The 19,352-nt window shown below is 37.8% G+C and overlaps 2 protein-coding genes across 4 annotated transcripts in view; one reads left to right on the forward strand and one right to left on the reverse strand.

Moving 5' to 3' along the window:
* Positions 1-5,887: 5,887 nt before the first annotated feature.
* Positions 5,888-12,093, forward strand: LOC141589731 (uncharacterized). Its single transcript, XM_074410356.1, has 8 exons — positions 5,888-6,793; positions 6,914-7,159; positions 7,202-8,023; positions 10,710-10,832; positions 10,915-10,971; positions 11,338-11,412; positions 11,687-11,726; positions 11,786-12,093. The coding sequence occupies exons 1-8, from the start codon at positions 5,888-5,890 to the stop codon at positions 12,091-12,093; spliced, it is 2,577 nt and encodes an 858-aa protein (XP_074266457.1).
* A 3,894-nt stretch (positions 12,094-15,987) lies between these two features.
* LOC141591753 (beta-amyrin synthase-like) overlaps positions 15,988-19,352 on the reverse strand; it is a 34,191-nt gene continuing 30,826 nt past the window's right edge. For 2 of the 3 annotated variants that reach the window (XM_074412197.1, XM_074412196.1), the window contains 2 exons: positions 16,256-16,339; positions 15,988-16,148 (listed from right to left, as the gene is read on the reverse strand). In XM_074412197.1, the coding sequence (XP_074268298.1) occupies positions 16,041-16,148; positions 16,256-16,339 (192 nt within the window). In that variant the 3' untranslated portion in view covers positions 15,988-16,040. Of the gene's footprint in view, positions 16,149-16,255; positions 16,340-19,352 lie in introns of those variants that run through there. The other variant, XM_074412198.1, reaches the window with a different exon arrangement.

Below are 19,352 nucleotides of genomic sequence, written 5' to 3' on the forward strand. Positions count from 1 at the left end.
ATTATACTAGAAAACTATAGTTTCGGATCGGATTGGATATCCAAATGTTTTAATTCTAATATTCATATCCAAACCAAAACCAAAGATTTCGAATCAGATATCCAAACTAAACTTAACTTTCGGATTGGATATCCAAAAATTCGGATCAGGTTCGGATCGGATATTAGATCAATTTGGATAATCGGATTTTTTTGCTCAGCCCTAGTTGTTAGGGGTAGACGTTACTCATTTGTTGCAATAAAGGGAGTATTTCATAATTTTCCAAAGTGAGTCGGGTTTACACAATTTTTGCTTAAATTTGGGAAACCAAATTTTTGTTAGGGTGTAGACGTTACTCATTTGTTGCAATAAAGTCAGGAAGAAGGAATTTTGACAACTCCTTGATATGAACGTCCCATTATCCAAATGGTGCTTGCACCAATCCCGATCTGACCAATCCCTACGCCCCGTTACAACCTTTTGTTTCATTTTATGTGCATTCTCCCTTTTTACATCTCACATGATCGTAGGATAGGATTACACATTAGATTGCGGGCACGGTTCACGAGTCGTAGTAGGAGAGTGCTTTTGTTAAATTTTGCACAAGAAAACACCCGTTCGTCAAATGTGTCACGAGTGAATACTGTGAGGAAGTCCGTAGTCTAGGTCCCCTTACTCATGGGTCTTTCTTGGTTGAATCTTGAGTCGTGTCATGTAATTCTTGTAGGACGAGCCTTGCTTCCCCTATCTCGCCTTAGAATGTGTTTCTTTGGCTTATGTGGTCACATTTAGGTTTCTTAGGCCATCCTTAGGAGGTTGGCACGCACCTCGTTGGAATTTTGAGACGGTATCTCCCGACCTAGGCCTTTAATTTTTCAAACAAAACGGCCGTTTAGATGAGGAAAGCGGATTGGCTTTTTGTGATTCATCTTATATGTTGATTTGTGCTTGAATGTTGGATGTGTCAAAAAATTTCTGCAAGCCCCCACTTGCCTTGTAAGGGAGCACATACCTCATTGTGTTTTATTGTGAATTGAAGGGACGGAGAGGGCCCGTTAATTGCCTATCATCGGATATTATTCGCTTATCTAGGAAAAGGTTGAATAAGAATCTTAGGTGTTTGCTCACTTACTCGAGGACAAACAAGATCTTAGTGTGGGGAGATTTGATGAACGAATATAAAACGCCAAATACTCTTCTTCCCGCTAGACTTTTAGATGCTTTTGGACGAGATCATGAGTCTATTTCTTTCTTTTTGTGCTCTTTTCCCACTACTACCGTCTCATACCTTGAATTGTAGGTAAACGAGCTTAGGAAGGGGAATCAAGGAAGTAACAAGACATATAGGGAAGCTAGCAAGGAAGAAGAGAGGAAAGAAGCTGAAGAAGCCCCTGAGCCGGCAAGCCGGCGGCCGGTCCACCGGCCAGGGGTCATCCATGAAATTTAAAGCTTCAAAATTAAGATGCCTCGGCGCCGGAAGGGTTAGCGGCGGCCGGCCGGCCGGCTGGTTGTCACTGCTATCCGTGTTTGTCTTAAAACCCTCTTTTAGAAACCTAAGTGTTGGAATACTATAAATACTCTCTTTTAAGTTGTATTAGACACAATACCCTAAACCTCAATTGATTTCAATCTCCAAGTTAAGAACTTTGTTAATCTTTCCTTAATCCTTTTATAATTAACCTTTAGTTAGTTTTAGATCTAGAATTTGGGTTGTTAGAGACTTGAAGATTCCTCCATTCTTATTTTAATCCAAGTTTTCTTCTTTTGCAATTAAGTTGGTATAATTCTTTCCTTTAGGCTCATTTGTTTACATTTACTGCCACTTAGTTTATTTGGATTTTTTGTGTTTGGATTTCTCTCATTTATTGGTAGAATAGAATTTTCTCTCTCAAGTTCATCTTTTTCATGTTGTTGAGAATGATTGCTCTAGTAAAGTTGGAATCTTTGGTTAGTTGTGACAAAGTTTACTCCTTTTCACATTCACCCATCTTAATCTAGGTTTAATTAGTTAATATTCTCTTTTCACATAATTAATTGCATGCTTAGTTGATAAAATCAAATTATTGCCATGTTTGTGTCAAAGCACTCACCTTTGTTAATTGTTTAGTCTTAATTAATATGAATTGTGAGTAGTCTTTTAAATAGGGTGTGATTAGGCACTAACACAAGTAATTAACATGATTGGTTCCATTTAAGTTAGTTGTTAAGGGGTAGTTAATGGGGTTCTTCAAAGGATTTATCATTGTTAGTGTTGTATTTGGGATTTTGGTTGATTGATAACCCATGTCCACCAATGGGAATTGGTTAGGTCCTAAGTTAACTACCTATTCCCTTCTTTTGCCTATTCGGGTTGAACCTGGGAGGGAGAGCCTAATAGGGTTGCCTTTGCGAACCGGGTTGACCTCCATCTTTGGGAAAAAGGGTTGGAAAATCCGGAAATTTATCGTAAACTCAATGTCCTTGAGTGATACTTGAGTGTCTAGAGAATATCGCGTGTTCTTTTTGCATTAAAGTGTTGAGTTGGGGAAACCTAGTCAAGAACACGGGAGGGAGGTGAATCGGGATGTCTAGTGTCCTATTATGAGCCCGGGAGGGAGTTAATAGGCGAATTAGAGGTGTTTTCCCTTACTATATTACCCCTAGATGACTAATTGGCGGAATTAGCATGGTAATCATGAATGTTTGTAGTCTAATCGTTCCCTAGGTCTTTTATCAATCGATTAAAACCATATCAATTGCTTGCTTCTTTATTTTAGAATCTACTTTGGTTTATTTATTTCATGTTCTTTAGTCTAGCTCTTAGATAATCACCAAACTTGTTTTATTAGACTTAGCTAAACGATTGAACATAACAATTGGTAGTCTCATTCTCTCCTTGTGTTTGACCCTCTATTGTGCAACGATAACGTGCATTTGAGAAGTTAAAACTTAGACCATCAACAACTCAACTAAGGTCTATGTCATCTACCATAGGGCTATGCAACTGGACTCCAAGTATCCGATGCGCGACCCAAATCCCGATCATCACCAAATCTAAACCCATACCCAAATTGCTCCCCATATGACCGAAAATATCATATGGCTTATCACAGGCCCCCTCAATTAAAGAAGGCGACAGTTACACAAAACCAATACACGTCAGTTCGATAATACAAACACTCACAAGATAACATGTGAATATGAATATGAAATGCAATGATGAAACACATATGGCACAAGTCTCTATCCACCACAACTTCACATCCACATAACCCAGTGACGGCATCGCAACACCGCCACCAAACAGTCGGACCGTAGCTCGTAAAAACAGGTACTCGAGGCACGCCCGTGGTACTGAGCCCGGACGCTAGACGGACCCCTGCCAGACATCGTGACACCACACGAGTCCCTCCGTACTCAAGTCATTAACGTGCACATCCCTCTTAGAGGGGGGAACTCCAAGAGGCGACCCAAGCGTAAGACGGTCTCCTGAACCGTCTTACGTCTCCTCAACAACAACTCAACTCATCAAAATATCATCTCCGCCAACCATCCACCAACATCCACCTATCATCACATATATCACAATATGCAACACAGTATGCCAAATATGCAATCGTCACATGAAATATGAATCTCAACATGCCAAGAACACATGTACCAATAATCACTCATTCTCATGTTATAATTCACTTCCACCAATAATGTGAGACTAACCATAATTACCCATTATTATGCTATACTGTAAATCTATCAACAATATGAGACTAACAACAATTCCCCTTTTTCATGCTATAATGCAAATTCAATAATTACCACAATCCTTTGAGACACAATTGCCCAACAACATGTTAATATGCAATTACTACAACAATCATGTGAGACTAACCACAACAATAATGACTTACATCCATATTATTGAAACTGAGTAGGGAAACCCTACCTTTTAGCAATCCTCCAAATATCACAAGCAAGCACAAGAATCCTCCTCTAAGAAGTTTCATCCTACAATTGATCAAGTAACATCTATCAAGATCATGTCCTACAATTATATAATACTCATAAACCCTTAATTAAACCATCTAATTAACAGATACACTAATTAAATCCCCATAAGATAAAACCCCCAAAAATTTAGGGTTACTACTAATAATACGAAGATCAAAGGATGAATAACAACTTACAAAGGTAAACAAATGAGAAAGTGGGGAGCTTGAGCACAAAATCTCACAAGACAAGGCGAATCTTCAATGGATAAGGTTGTAGGAATGTTTGAGAGAATTTTGGGTGGTTGAGAGAGTGTAGAGAGTGTTTTTAGGGTTTCAAAATGAAAAAGAAGAGATATATATATATATATATATATATATATATATATATATATATATATATATATATATATATATATATATATATATATATAAAGGCCCAATACAGAGCCCAACACGCGGAAATTGTGTCTGAACCTCGTACACTCAGTCGAGTGCTAGGTGGCACTCAGTCAAGTGCACCACACTCGGTTGAGTGAAACAGCCACTCGGCCGAGTGGCATACAATCAGAAGGTTTCATCCCAGAAGGCGCTCGGTCACTCTACTCGGTCGAGTGAAGTACCACACTCGGTCAAGTACTCTACTCTACTCGACCGAGTGCACAACTTAGAAAATCAGGGGTATTACAAATTTATTTTACAGTTTTAGCCTTTGTTACTTTCAATATGTTTAATGTTGTGATTAGAGTAGTGATTATTGTGTTTAATGTTAGATTAGTCATGATCAGTGAGTAGTTTTCTCATTATAGTGTGATTAATCCCTAATATGTCAAGTTTACTTGATTGGATTCCAAAATTAACTAGTTGTTGGATAATTAGTTGGGGTTAATTAAGGGACTTAACTTATATATGTTCTATTTGAGATTGTTGTTGACTCTAGACCCTTGACCATCAATGAAAATTGATTATGTTGGGAGTGGACTCACCCCACCTAAATTATTAGCCAACTCGAGTTGAACCCGGGAGGGAGAACTTGGGAATGGTACCTTTAATTGTCGGTTTTAACTCTACCTTTGAGAAAAGGATTGGGATAGTGTGTTGACCTTAGCTTAGGATAGGGGGATTCCAACTCACGAATCCTAGAGGGAGATAATTGGGATGACTATCGTCCTAACGCGAACCCGGGATGGAGGCATTAGGCGACTTAGAGGCGTTTTCCCCCTAAACCATTACCCAATGACTTGTTAACGGGATTTATGGTCGTAAACAAGGTGTGTTGGTGGAGAAAATCGGACCCTAAGCCTTTCTTTTTTTTGGTGAAATGTAAGAATGATATTAATCACGAGAAAAAAAAAAGTCACAAATACATGGATCCAAGCCACTCATTAGAACGGACAAGGACCCGAAACCAAAACTCAGCCCAAAAAGCCTACAAAAATCAAAAGGACAATGAAAACAAATAGGAGATCAGAAAAATTCAACAAAACTTAATATCTCTCTCTCTCCTTCGATTCTTCGTCTTCATCTTCTTCCGTTTATCACATCTAAATTTCCCGATCAACAAAATGCTCCAGCCAACTATGAGCTGTACAGTTAGTTAGAGAAGTTAACTAACTTACCATGAATTAAGGAAATTAGTTAAAAGTAGTTGTTGGTTGTTATGCTCAACCGACTTATCTTCCTATATAAGATAATCAGCTTGTAACAAATCATTTACAACACTATGAAATACAATTTACAAATTTACAATCTAATCTCTCTCTTTTCCTATACTTCATATTCATTATAAACATAATCATCTTCTTTAGTTCATATTCATATTCATCAAATATGAATTAGTTTCATATGGTATCATCCGCTTTGGTTACGATCTTACACTTCCGCCATTAACAAACTCAAAAACCTTCATTTTTTTCTTCTTTTTCTCTTCTTTGATTCACATAATGTCAGAAAATTCCGAAAATAACAGTCTTTACTCTCCTTTCGATGATCCGCTGTTCTTTTCTCCTACTGATCAGCCTGGTCTGGTCTTGTCCTCTTTCTTGTTCGATGGTAGCAGCTTTCTACAATGGCAACGAGAGGTTGTTGCTGCTCTGCTATCCAAGAACAAGAGTGGATTTCTTACTGGAGAATGTTCACTTCCTGAGAAAACTGATAAGAAACACAATCAGTGGATCAGGTGTGATCTGTTGGTCAAACGATGGATTCTCAGTTCTATCATTCCTGTTTTGCGTGAGAATTTACAGTTTGCAATTTCATCGAAAGCTTTATGGACTGACATAGTTGAGCAATATGGGCAGCCTAATATTCTTGAGGTGTATGAATTAAAAAAGGATCTTGGCAAAATTACTCAAGATAATTCATCCCTTATTGAATACTATGGTAAACTCAAGAACATTTGGGAAAATTTGGATCATATGCATCCTCTTCCTTACTGCACTTGTGGTGCTATGAATCAGTGTTCTTGTAGTATGTTCAAGCGTTTGGTTGAAAGAGAAACTCAAGCCAAATTGTTGCAGCTGTTAATGGGATTGAATTCAGGTTATGAGCATGCACAGACAAATTTGCTCTCTATGGAGCCACTGCCTCCCATCAACAAAGCCTTGGGTATGTTACAAAAGGTTGAGAGGCAGAAGCACATTAATGATACTGTTGCTGAGGTTTCTGTTGAGACAGCTGCTTTTGCTTCCAAGAAGAGGGGTTTTCAGAATGCTGCACATGAAGCTGGTAATACTAGCAAGCGTCCCAGAGATGATTCTGATCCAGACTATAAAGTTTGCTCTCACTGCAAAAAGGAGGGTTATCTCATTGAGGAATATCATAGGTTGATGACCTGTACATTCTGCAAAGTTAAGGGGCACATTTAGGAACGCTGTTACAAGTATAAGGCTTTCTTGAAAGGAAAAGGGAAAGTTGGAGCCAGTTCTTGTTCTAAAGCTGCTAATGTTGATATGCTTCCTTCTGAACAGGATTTTGGTTATCAAGAAGTCTCTCCTCTTGACCCTGCACCTGATACTGCACAAGTTGCTCAGCTTTCTCAATATCAGTCCTATATTTCTCCTCATGTCAATCCAGATTTTTTTCAAGGAATTATTCAGTCAGTTACAAAATCTGTATTGCAGCAAGTTTTTCAGGGCATTTCTGAGCTTCCATCTGCTGATTCTTCTGACTTGAAATCCTCGATTCATTTTGCTGGTATGACTCCTACTTCTCATGTTTTTACTGCTAGTTTACATGGTTTTAATGGCCATGACTAGATAGTAGATACTGGGGCTTCTGTTCATATTACCTCTAACATTCTTTTGCTGCATCATGTTAAAGTTCTTGCTAAGCCAGTATATGTGGGTTTACCAGATGGCACTATTAAACTTGTGCACAAAACTGGTCAGGTTTATTTGAATGAGCACATAACCTTGCATGATGTTCTTCTTATACCAGATTTTAAACAAAATCTGTTATTTGTAGCTAGATTGATCACTGCTACTGGTTTAACTGTTTCCTTCTTAAAAAATAAATGTGTTTTTCAGGACCCTACAAGTAGGACAGTTGCTGATGCACAGAGGATTGGGAATCTCTATAGATTAAGAGTGGTGTTTAGAAATGTTGTTAAGCCAAAAGTTTCTGTTTTTAATAAAACTAGTTGTCCAAGTCATTGTAATGTCAATGCTGTTGGTGTGTCTGATGTAGCTACAATTCATTCTCGTTTTGGCCATAGTTCTTTAGAGAAATTACAGGATGTACATGGACTAAATTTGAAAGGAACAAAGAATTTTCATTGTGAAATCTGTGTTTATGCTAAACATCATGTTTTGCCTTTTCCTAGAAGTGTATCTTATGCTGCTACATGTTTTGCTTTGATACATGTTGATGTTTGGGGACCTTATAAGGTTCCATCAATTTCTGGAGCCAAGTCCTTTCTTACTATTCTAGATGATCACTCGAGGAACACCTGGACCTTTTTGATTCAGAATAAGACTCAAGTTCCTGGCCTAATAAAAGGTTTTGTTGCTTATGTTGAAAATCAATTTGATGCTAAAATTAAGACCATCAGATCTGATAATGGTTCAGAATTTTGTCAAGTACAATGTAAAGATTTTTTTAAAGCAAAGGGAATTATACATCAAACACTACAAGAAAAAGGCTGATTTGCAACGGACTAATTGCAACGAACTGTATAAGCCGTTGCTAAGTATTACTTGCAACAGATATTATTATATTTGCAACGGATATTAAATTATGCAACGGCTAAATGGAAATTTGCAACGGATATTAAATTATGTAACGGCTTAATGAAAATTTGCAACGGATATGCGTCATATCTATTTACCCGCCTAATAAATTTAAAGCTGGTTAATTTATGCAACGGATTTTGTAATGCCTATCCGTTGCATATTGGTTAAACTCCTACAATTCCCAATAAACCATCATGCGCGGGTTTTATTTCCATTTTCCCTCTTTATTAAAAACTCATCTTTTATACTATTTAGACAAGTCAAAATTCACAACCCCAACTCCTCCTCCTGATCGTGTGTGACGATTCCTTTTCCAAAAAAAAAAAAAAAAAAGCTACGCGACCGCCGTTCAATCTCGTCCACAGCGGACCACCGTAGTCTCCACCAGTACCACCGGCCGCAGCCTCCTTCCTCGCCCTCGACGGTATGTGTCGTCCCCTTCTCTTCTGCAATTTTTTTTAATTTTAAATTAGGGTTTAATTTGTATATGTATATTATTGATTATTGATTTTTGATGTTTTTGGATGTTTGATTGTTGAATTTCGATATTTGTTGAGTTGAAATTGGATGTTTGATTGTTTAGTTGAAATTGGATGTTAATCTATCTATCTATATCTATATCTTTATATAATAGAAGAACCACTAATGACTATGATATACACGTGTCACCTTCTCAGAGAAAAAATTCCCGCTCAACTCTTACCTAAAACCCTAATTGATACGGAGCCTTTTCTATTTTATTTACCAGGATGTTCTGACTTTCTCCTTTCTTCTCTCGCACAGCGTTCCTTCTTTCTCTTCAATATTTCCCCCTTCATCCTCTCGACTCCTATAAACTCTATTTATTTCACCAGAATCTGTTTCTTGATGAAGAAATAATAAGTAACAGATTCAATATGTTCCTGTTGATTCGAAATTACGATAAAAAAAAGGTACGCAGTTTCCTGTTGATTCGAAATTACGATAAAAAAAGGTACGCAGTTTCCCCAATTTTTTAGGGTTGATATATTTTCAATTACATAGGAGTAACCGAGTAATTTGTAGTAGTAATTTGCTGATATTTATACAAGCCTTTTTTTCTCTGAGATTTTGTGGGAGTGTTCATACAACTTCTTCTCAAGTAAATTTATTCTTTTTTCATGTACACTAACAACTATGCCCAATTTAACGAAAGTTTGAGACGAACTTGCATATTCACATAATCATTCTATGTTATTTTTAGGATATATAAATATCTCAACGTAGTCCTTCAATCTTTATTGTGCAATTCGAATCAATCTTTGGCATTATCATTCTATTTTATTTTTACGTCTATTGATCTCTACTATTTTCAATGGGACTGCATTTAACAGATGAACAATTGAATGTGGTCTCTAAATTACTGATGAATTTGGAAAAAACTCCATGTAAGGGATGAAGAAGGAATTGGGGTTTTTTTTTTTGAGATAATCCTTAGCTATTCACTTTTCTAACTTTATGGCTGGTATTTTCTTATGCTATTGATACATGGTATATTTATTATGATGAAGTCTTAAGATTATGTATGGTGTAATGGAGATTTTGCTATATTATTGACAACTTGGCAAAGAAATTAGCATGGTGCTAAATTGCGGACTTGGGGTAGGGCATATTCAAACTTATCAATGAAGAAACGGTGATGCTATTTGCTGTAAAATGGTTAAGCAATCAATTTTGATTTTTTAGCATGGTGGATTGATGGGTTCAATCCTAAGCAAAATGTGTTTACATAAACATATATATGCCTCTTAATATGAAACTGGTAAAATGATCTCATTTGTGAAGCGTATGGATCACTATTATCTCAACCACATACATATCCTTCAAAAGGTTACACAATTATTAAGTAAACTATTATAGGAATTAGGAGTCCTTTTTTTTATCAGGATGTTATAGGGAGAGTTGACATTAGCTTAAACCTTGTGAGAGGAACAAGTTGGTATATAGTACTTTAAATATATAAGATGTTGTATTCAAAATAATACTTTTCTGTAAATATAGTAAGTTAAAACTAATTTATATATTTTAACTATACACGTCCGTGCAATTTTGCACGGGTCCTAAGCTAGTAAGTTAATAAATTAGGATGAAAATCATATCAGAATATTGAATCAAGCAGATAGATATACTCACATTTGCAGCAAACCGTTAACACATCAGATGAGAAACACAGACTTACTGAAAATGGCACTTAGCAAGGTTGAATAGCAAATATATGATCAACATTCAGCACATAAATATAAAATAAATGGAACAATTCAGTTCTCTGAAATTTTATGATTATCTACAATAAGGTAGGTTATGTTGTCGAAAGGGCATTAGATGATCCTTCGTCCTGGTTAGGTAGTCTGTCTTGGGATAATGATGTTACATGTTTCAAATTGTTCTATTGTGAATAGAAGGTTTAATGGTTAATACATTGAGGCATTTGAGGATTGAACTATTGAACGTTGTTTGTGGATGAATGTATGGTCATTGACTCAAACTCATTTGATTTCTATCATGTTTCTCACAGGTGGTCGAGGTTTCTACATCCAAGACTGGTAAGCACGGTCATGCCAAGTGTCACTTTGTTGCTATTGACATTTTCACTGGAAAAAAGCTGGAAGATATTGTGCCTTCATCCCACAATTGTGATGTATGAAACCTTCTTACGACTTCTCATTGGTATCCAATCTACAGTTTCAAGTCCCCCGTTGACAATTTTTCTATTAATGCAGGTTCCACATGTCAACTGTGTCGACTACCAGCTGCTTGATATAACTGAAGATGGTTTTGTAAGTTGTTTCCTTGACTGCTGATTACTTAACCCCTTAGTGCCATTTACATTGTCCTGATTTGATTTGGGGTTGTCATATGATGGGCTTGCCAAAAAATAGCTACCATGACTGATATTTTCTCACAATACTGTACAATAGCGACATTCTTTTTCTTTTGTATCAGACTTTTCAAATTCATTAACGTATATCTGCATCTATTTGGAGAGATGCATGGTATATTAGTTGCCGACAAATTAAAATTGGGCTGATATGTTTGCCTGGTTGGTTGGAGGATCAGTAGTTAATACTATACCTAGGCCATTGTGTATCCAAGCTAGATAGTTCTGAACTTCTGACCATATGATCTTCAATCTCTGAATGCAGGTGAGTTTGCTGACGGATAATGGTGACACTAAGGATGATCTGAAGCTTCCTACCGATGACGCCCTGGCCAAGACGGTATGCTCTCTTTCCCACCCGTTTACTCTAGCCTCCCACATATTTAACTCCACTGATTAACCAAACAAAATGACACTAAATAGTAAATCCTTAAAAATAAATATCACACCTCAACATTAGTACTGCGTAGGCTATCACGAAGAAATGGTTTGATGCCCTCCCCATGATTAGTGTTCATTAAACCTAGAGCATATAGAGCCCCGCCTTCAGAATAAGGACTGGACATGATGAGGTTGGATTGTCTTAACTGATTCAGTTATCCGTTATGTTCCAGGTATCTATTGAGGCAGAAATTAGTGCCCTTCAATCTCAAGGTGAAACGAATATCAATAAAGATAAAATCTACCTTGAAAAATGCGGCTTTAATAAGAAGGGGTTAGTTTTTGCATCGGAGCCGCACGCGAGCATTACTTTGAACGCTCGGCTACTGGAAGTAGAGAGTCCAACAATATCGACCAGGATTATTCGCCCGGAATACTACCTCGACTTGTGAGCAAGAATGTTGAAACTGAGCTCCGCAACAAAGTGCTCGAAGACAAAGTACAAAGAATGGAGGCGTTTCTACAAGCAAAGTTTGGGTCTGACTTTGACCCAAATTGTGATAGCAACCAGTTCCAAAATCGAGACGACTTCAATGATGATGGTGGAAGTGGCAACTCGACATCAATCCCAACTAATTAGCTAGATTACTTCATAATAGCTAGACAACGAAATTGCTTAGCAAATTACGTATGGATTTTTTTTGAGGATGTTTTCAATGTATGTACTCTTTTAAATTTGCTAAATGAACAATTCCAAGTTTCTATATTGTTGGCTTCTTTAAAGTTTATTGTTTAATTGTTTGATATCGTAACGAAATGGAGAAAAATGGATGCAGGAATGCTTGAATCTCCCATTTGTGTTTGCAACGGAAATTACAGGTTTTGTGACATGACTATCCATTAATTAAAAAAGTCAATGCATTTGTGTTTGCAACGGAAATTACAGGTTTTGTGACGGCTATCCATTAATTTAAAAAGTCAATTTGTTGACTTTTCCCTCTACTATGCAACGGAAAACATTTTTTTTGCAACGGAAATCCGTCTCATAATTGACCAAACAGGTGCCACGTTGACCTCATTTAAGCAACGGATCATTCGTTGCAAATAATATACGTCCGTTGCATAAACATTAGCAACGCCGATCCGTTGCATATTTTTTCATTTGCAACGCCATATAAGCAACGCACCAGTTTGCAACGGATATACGTTGCAAACTGTATATAAGCAACGGATTAGGGTTATTTCGCAACGGATTGGTCCGTTGCAAATAGGCCTTTTTCTTGTAGTGAAAGGAGTATTGTGGGTAGGCCTCAACAAAATGGTATAGTTGAGAGGAACACATACACTTATTGGAGGTTGCTAGGGCACTTAGGTTTCAATCTAACATTCCTATAAAATTCTAGGGTGAATGCCTTCTTACAGCAACTTACCTCATCAACAAGATGCCTGCAAAGATTTTAAATTGGAAAACTCCCTATGAATTATTGCACAAGGAGTTGCCAACTTATGATGAGCTCAGGGTGTTTGGTACACTTTGTTATGCAACCATGCCACCCACGTCTACTGATAAGTTTTCTAAAAGGGCAAGAAGATGTCTCTTTATTGGGTATCCTTGTCATCATAAGGGATATAATCTATATGACCTGGACAAACACATTGTCTTTACCAATAGAGATGTGGTTTTTAAGGAGGACACTTACCCATACCATACTACTCAAGGTTCTCAGCAGATTCAGAAGTGTGGTTTAGAAGATTTTTTGGTTTTGCAAGATGATTTTATTACATCCAACTTTCAGACACCTGCACCTTCAACAGCTCCAGTTGGTGAGTCTGCAGTTCAAACTAATAATGGACAAACTGTTAGTATTTCTTCTGACAGGACAACAGTTTCACCTGCTGCAGTTACAGTTGATCAGCCAGTGGTAAATAATCCAGCTGATCAGTGTCTCAGAAAGTCAGATAGGCCAAGGAAGCCATTTGTTCTCTTGTCTGATTATGTCTTAGCCAAATCCAAGAGGAGTCATAGTGCTTTGCATATTCAGACTCTGAATGATCTCATTACCTATGACAAGGAGTTTGTTCTTTCCCTCTGTAATGTAGTGGAAAAACATGAGCCACATACTTATGCTCAAGCTTGTACTGATGAGAGATGGGTTGTTGCCATGAATCAAGAACTTAAAGCTCTTGAGGATAATAATACCTGGGATATAACCACTCTTCCACCAAATAAGAAGGCTATTGGAAGTAAGTGGGTTTTCAAGATTAAACATAAGGCTGATGGGACAGTAGAAAGGTTCAAGGCACGTCTAGTTGCTAAGGGGTATAACCAGGTGAAGGATAAAGATTACAAGTTTACTTTTTCACCTGTTGCAAAGTTTGCCACTGTTAGAACTCTTCTAGATGTTGCAGCAGTTAAGCATTGGTCCTTGTATCAGTTGGACATCAACAATGCATTTCTCCATGGCTTCTTAGATGAAGAGGTATATATGAAGCCTCCCTTGGGATATGTTTCAGCAAAGAAGGGTCAAGTTTGTAAGTTGAAAAGGTCCTTATATGAATTGAAACAAGCTTCAAGACAATGGAATTTGGAATTAACCAAAAATTTGCTAAGTTTGGGATTTAAACAGTCTAGGAATGATTATTCTTTATTCACTAGAGTAAATCCACAGACTCAAAAGCTGTTGATTGCCCTCATCTATGTTGATGATGTTCTTCTTAGTGGTGATGATGAGCCAGGGATTCACACATTAAAGGAGTCCTTGCACAGCAAGTTCACCATTAAAGATTTAGGGCCAAAGAGGTATTTTCTAGGCTTAGAAGTTGCTAGAAATGCAAATGGGATTGTGGTAAACCAGAGGAAGTACACTCTGGACATTATAAAGGATGCAGGATTTGAGAATTGGAAGACTGCTAAGTTTCCAATGCAGAAGGGCTTGAAGTTGTCCACTGATGTTGGTCAATTGATGCAGGAACCTGAGAAATTCTGGAGATTGATAGGCAGGCTTTTATATCTCAACATGACCAGACCTGACATTTCTTACAGTGTGCAACACTTAAGTCAGTTTCTGAGTCAACCCAGGGAACCCCATTACTTAGCAGCACAACATATTATAAGATATCTTAAGGGAACAGTGAATACATGTTTATTTTATCCTGCATCATCAGCACTGACACTAACTTCCTATTTTGATGCTGATTGGGCATCCTGCAATTTTAGCTCCAGGTCGTTAAGTGGGTTCTGTGTTTTCCTAGGGAAGTCTTTGATCACTTGGAAAACTAAGAAACAAAAGACAGTCAGTAAAAGTTCGACTGAAGCTGAGTACAGGAGCATGTCCTACACCACAGCAGAGTTAGTCTGGTTGGTTAATATGTTAGCACATCTGAATGTGAAAATTCCTCTGCCTGTAAGTTTGCATTGTGACAATACAGGTGCTGAACATATTGCCCAACACCCCATCTTTCATGAAAGGACAAAGCACTTGGATGTGGACTGTCATTATGTGCGTGATAAGCTACAGGAAGGGTTTCTTCAAACCAAACATGTCAAGAGCACTCTCCAGTTAGCTGACATTTTGACTACGGCACTGGGTGCTAATGAGCATAGGTTTCTTTCCTCCAAGCTAGGATTGTAGTTCCCTCCTTCTGCAGATCCAGCTTGAGGGGGGATATGAGTTGTACAGTTAGTTAGAGAAGTTAACTAACTTCCAATGAATTAAGGAATTAGTTAAAAGTAGTTGTTGGTTGTTATGCTCAACCGATTTATCTTCCTATATAAGATAATCAGCTTGTAACAAATCACTATGAAATACAATTCACAAATTTACAATCTAATCTCTCTCTTTTCCTATACTTCATATTCATCAGAAACATAATCATCTTCTTTAGTTCATATTCATATTCATAAAATATGAATTAGTTTCATACCAACCTCTATCTCCATCCTAAGCCTTTCTTTATTGTTTAGATCTTTATTTTAGTTGCGTGTTTACTTAGTTTAGTAGTCTTACTTAATTTAACTTAGTTGTTTAGCTTAATATCAACTTATTACTTGATTTGCGTAGCTAGCTTATAATTTAAGATGGACTAGTATTCAATACTTGGTCTCCTTGTGGTTCGACCTCGACTAGCCTACTACATTAGTTGGAATTTATTTGATTAGGGGAGTGCGACAAACCCTACTATCAATGTGCACCTTTGGGTCCATTATTTATTCTCACTAAAGTCCAAAATCACAATGTCTTATTCCTAAATCGTGGGCGGAATCTCTTATAAGTTTCTCATGATCTCCTTGTTCTATCCATGTAGGAAAACTTTCCTCAATTTTCATGTGGTATTACAATAACGTACCAAATTTACGTAGATTTCGGGTGAATGCCGATTGCACTCAATTGAATTCCGTGATTCGCGTAATCACCATTTATCTCGACTCCCGATAAATTTGTAAAATTAAGATATAGTGAAACTTCTCTCTATCCATAAAGATTGTGAAACCAAGAATAGTATATAATCTAATGTATGAATGTATGATGTACAATTGATTTGTCATTCCAAAGTCCGTATAAAAATAAAGTGTGTAAAATATAGAAGCTATTTAAGTACGTGCTTCCTGTATTCGGCTATTGCCCACATTGGAAAAATATTCCTGTACATTGGATAGTGTAATGTGCAGTTCTTCTTGAATATTCCCATTGATTCCTATTAAGCTCAATTAATTAGTTATTATAACATTAGCATGCATTAAAATTTTAAAATATAATAAAATTAACAAATATGAAAAGACTTGAAGCTACTTCTTTTTTTACCTGTTGAGGAAAATCACCATTTTCAAGTTGTGAATTGATCAAAAGTTTTACTGCGCGCTGCAGTGGATCACCATCCCTCTCAAACTAATAATAATAAAAATAATAATGATAATAACTTAGAAATGTATAATGTTTTATGCAAAGTTTAACATGTGAATTATTTTTGAAATAAAATAAAATATAAGTTGTTTAGTCCATTTTATCTGATAGTTTATGTTTATTTTACAAATGGGATTAACATTGAGTTTAACCAGTAAACCCACCGTCATCCATATCTCAAACATTGTCACGAGTCAGGACATTATAGACATGTCCTTCAAAGCGGGAAAAAAAAAACCCCAATTCAACAACTCTAATCTAGTTCTCGCTGCTCCGCCGCCTCCACCATCCTAACTTGCCCTCCTTCTGCTTCCCCTACCTAATCGTCGGAGATAGGTTGGGTCCTTAGCCTATCTCCGGCGATTCGTCACATCTCATACCCCAAAACCCCCTTTGTTTTTTTTTTTTGTTAACCCGCATCTCCCGTTCTTTCGTCGCTGCTTTGTCGCCGGGGTCGGGTCTGTCCTGGCCTTTCTCCGTTGACGGCCTGCTTTGCGTTCTCTTCTGCTTCTTACCGGTTCTTTGGCCATCCTTGCTCCGTCTTGAAGTTTTGACCCGTCTCTTCCTTGTTGTTTGTTTGACCCGTCTTTTGTTGACATTTGGTTGGCTCGTTCCGATGGTTTTTTCGTATGTCATTGGTCTCGTCTGGTGACCGCCTGATTTTCTTGCTTTTTAAGATGCCCTCTCATCGTCGTTTGGTTTCTCCGACGGTCATGTTTGCTGCTCCTTATATGGCGGCAGTTTTGCCTCTGGTTTCGATCGTGTCTCGGCTGGTTTTCCTTTTTGTTTGAAGGTTTAACCCTCCTTGTTGATCGGGTTGTTGCGGATTTGTCGGCCTCCTTGCTTGCTTCATGGTGGAGTTGGGTTATGTTGTTGATGTTGACTATTTTAAGTGAGATATGGTCTTGTCTGTTGTTGTTTTTGATTTTAAAAGTAATGGTGTTTTTAAAAAGTGAGACGTTCTGTTTGGTAATCATCTTCAAAGGTGGTTGTGCCACGGTCATGGTTTTTGATTAAGAGTGTTACCTTGTCCTGTCACCGCCGCTTTTTGTGTTCAATCCAGGGGTGATCCCCCCACTCCCCCCACTCCTGGTTTGTCTGTCCTATTGATGATGTTTTCTCTGTTGTTGGTTATGTTGCTCTCCTAAGCGGCTGTCTTTTGGGTTTGATAAGGTGATCCCCCCATTTCCCCCACCTTTCGTTCCCTTTTCTGTTTGTTTTGGCGGTGGTCCTGGGAGGTGTCCTCTGGTGTTTCGGGTGTCCTTGTGGTGTCTTGGTACACCTTGTTGTCTTGTTGGTGGGTCTTCATCTTCCGATCCTTCTCCTGATGCTTGCAAGTGTGTCCTTGTTGTTTCTGTGTCTGTTGTTTTTTGAGTCTTCAAAACTGGGTTGTTTGGCCGTTTTGGTGTGTGTGGATGCTGATGGGCTTTGGTTTCTTTGCTGATTATCATGGTGGTTGTCGGGCCCTTTCTCCTTTTCTGTCGGAATGATTTGTCTGCGTTTAGTGGCTCTTGGGTGCCCGAGTGGTCTTGTTTTGGGTGCTTCGGTTGGTTGGATGGTTCGAAGATGGTGTTTCTGCTTGAGTCTGTTTACGGGTGTTTACGGCTGTTGGGGTTTTCGTTTGAGATGTGCTTGGTAGAGTGAAGTCGGGGTGTGGCAATGTTGTTGGGTGGCTAGGATGCGGTGGTCTTAACCTCATTGATCCCCATGAAAGGTTTGGCTTGGAATTGTAGGGGTCTTAAGGACTCGTTTGCCCCTATTATTCCTAAAATTAGAGCTATATGTAGGTCTTTTCATAACAATTTAGATTTCGTCTTCCTTTCTGAAACTAAGTGTGATGTACTTTCAATTGATGTTCTTCTACGACCTATGGGTTTCCTTCAGTCTGCTGGGTGTGATGCTAATGGCTTAAGGGGGGGACTCTGGGTTGGCTGGAAAAGTAGTTGTAAATTAGAATGTGTCTTTATCAGTTGTAATCTTATTATCCTCTTGGTGAATCAGTGTAAGGGTAGCATGTGGTATTTGTGTTGTGTTTATAGTGAACCCGATCATTCTAAGAGGGGTCCTGTTTGGGAAAATTTTACTCATCATCTTAATCCCCTTGAGAAACCCTTCTTGCTTATAGGTGATTTCAACCAAGTTGAGTTCTCTTCTGATAAATTAGGTGGCAGTGATAAATTGATTAGAGGAGCAAACTTATTCTCATACTGGAAGAATTTTCATTGTCTGATGGATATTCCTTTTAAGGGACCTAGATTCACTTGGTGCAATAATAGGGATGGTCCACATCGAATATACGAAAGAATTGATAAGGGATTTGCTTCAAATGACTGACTTTCTCTTTTCCCAAATACTTTCATTAAACACTTACCTATTCAAATATCGGATCACGCGCCTATCATCCTTGATACAAATATGGTTCTGAATACCAAGAAGAAAGTGTATAGGTTAGAGACTTGGTGTTTTGATCATGCCGAATGCTGTGGTCTGGTTAAAGAAAGCTTGGAAAGAAACAATACGGGTGATGCTTCTCATGTTCTTTTGGCAAAACTTCGTCGTGTTAATAATGCTTTCAGAGTTTGGGCTTGTAATAAAAAGGACGAATGGGGACTAAAGTGGAGTGAATTTGATCAGGATCTTGAGTCCTATCTTTTGGATATTGAGAATGGTGGTGATTTTGTTAATTAAGAATCATGCCACAAAAAGCTTATGGTATTCTCTCTTACTGCTGGCGCTTATTGGCGTCAACGTACCAAATTGAAATGGAATTGTGAGGGTGACACGTGCACGAAGTATTTTTTTCAATTGGGTTAAAGGACGTTCTGGTGTTAATCTTATCTTAGGTATTAAGAAGGAGTCTAATGAATGGACTTTTGATATGGAGGAGATTAGTGGTTTGTTTCATAAATATTTTTCCACTATCTTTAATTCTGATTCTGAACCCGAGTGTTTTGAAGATTACTTAAATAAGTTTGGTTACTTATTTGATAATCTTAAG

The sequence above is a fragment of the Silene latifolia genome, chromosome 7, assembly GCF_048544455.1.
Source record: "Silene latifolia isolate original U9 population chromosome 7, ASM4854445v1, whole genome shotgun sequence".
Classification (NCBI taxonomy): domain Eukaryota; kingdom Viridiplantae; phylum Streptophyta; class Magnoliopsida; order Caryophyllales; family Caryophyllaceae; genus Silene; species Silene latifolia.

Coding starts and splice junctions, on each gene's coding strand:
- LOC141589731 (XM_074410356.1), top strand. CDS start 5,888: ATGTCAGAAAATTCCGAAAATAACAGTCTTTACTCTCCTTTCGATGAT. Junction 7,160..7,201: donor GTATGACTCCTACTTCTCAT/GTTTTTACTGCT, acceptor GGCCATGACTAG/ATAGTAGATACTGGGGCTTC. Junction 10,972..11,337: donor ATATAACTGAAGATGGTTTT/GTAAGTTGTTTC, acceptor CTCTGAATGCAG/GTGAGTTTGCTGACGGATAA.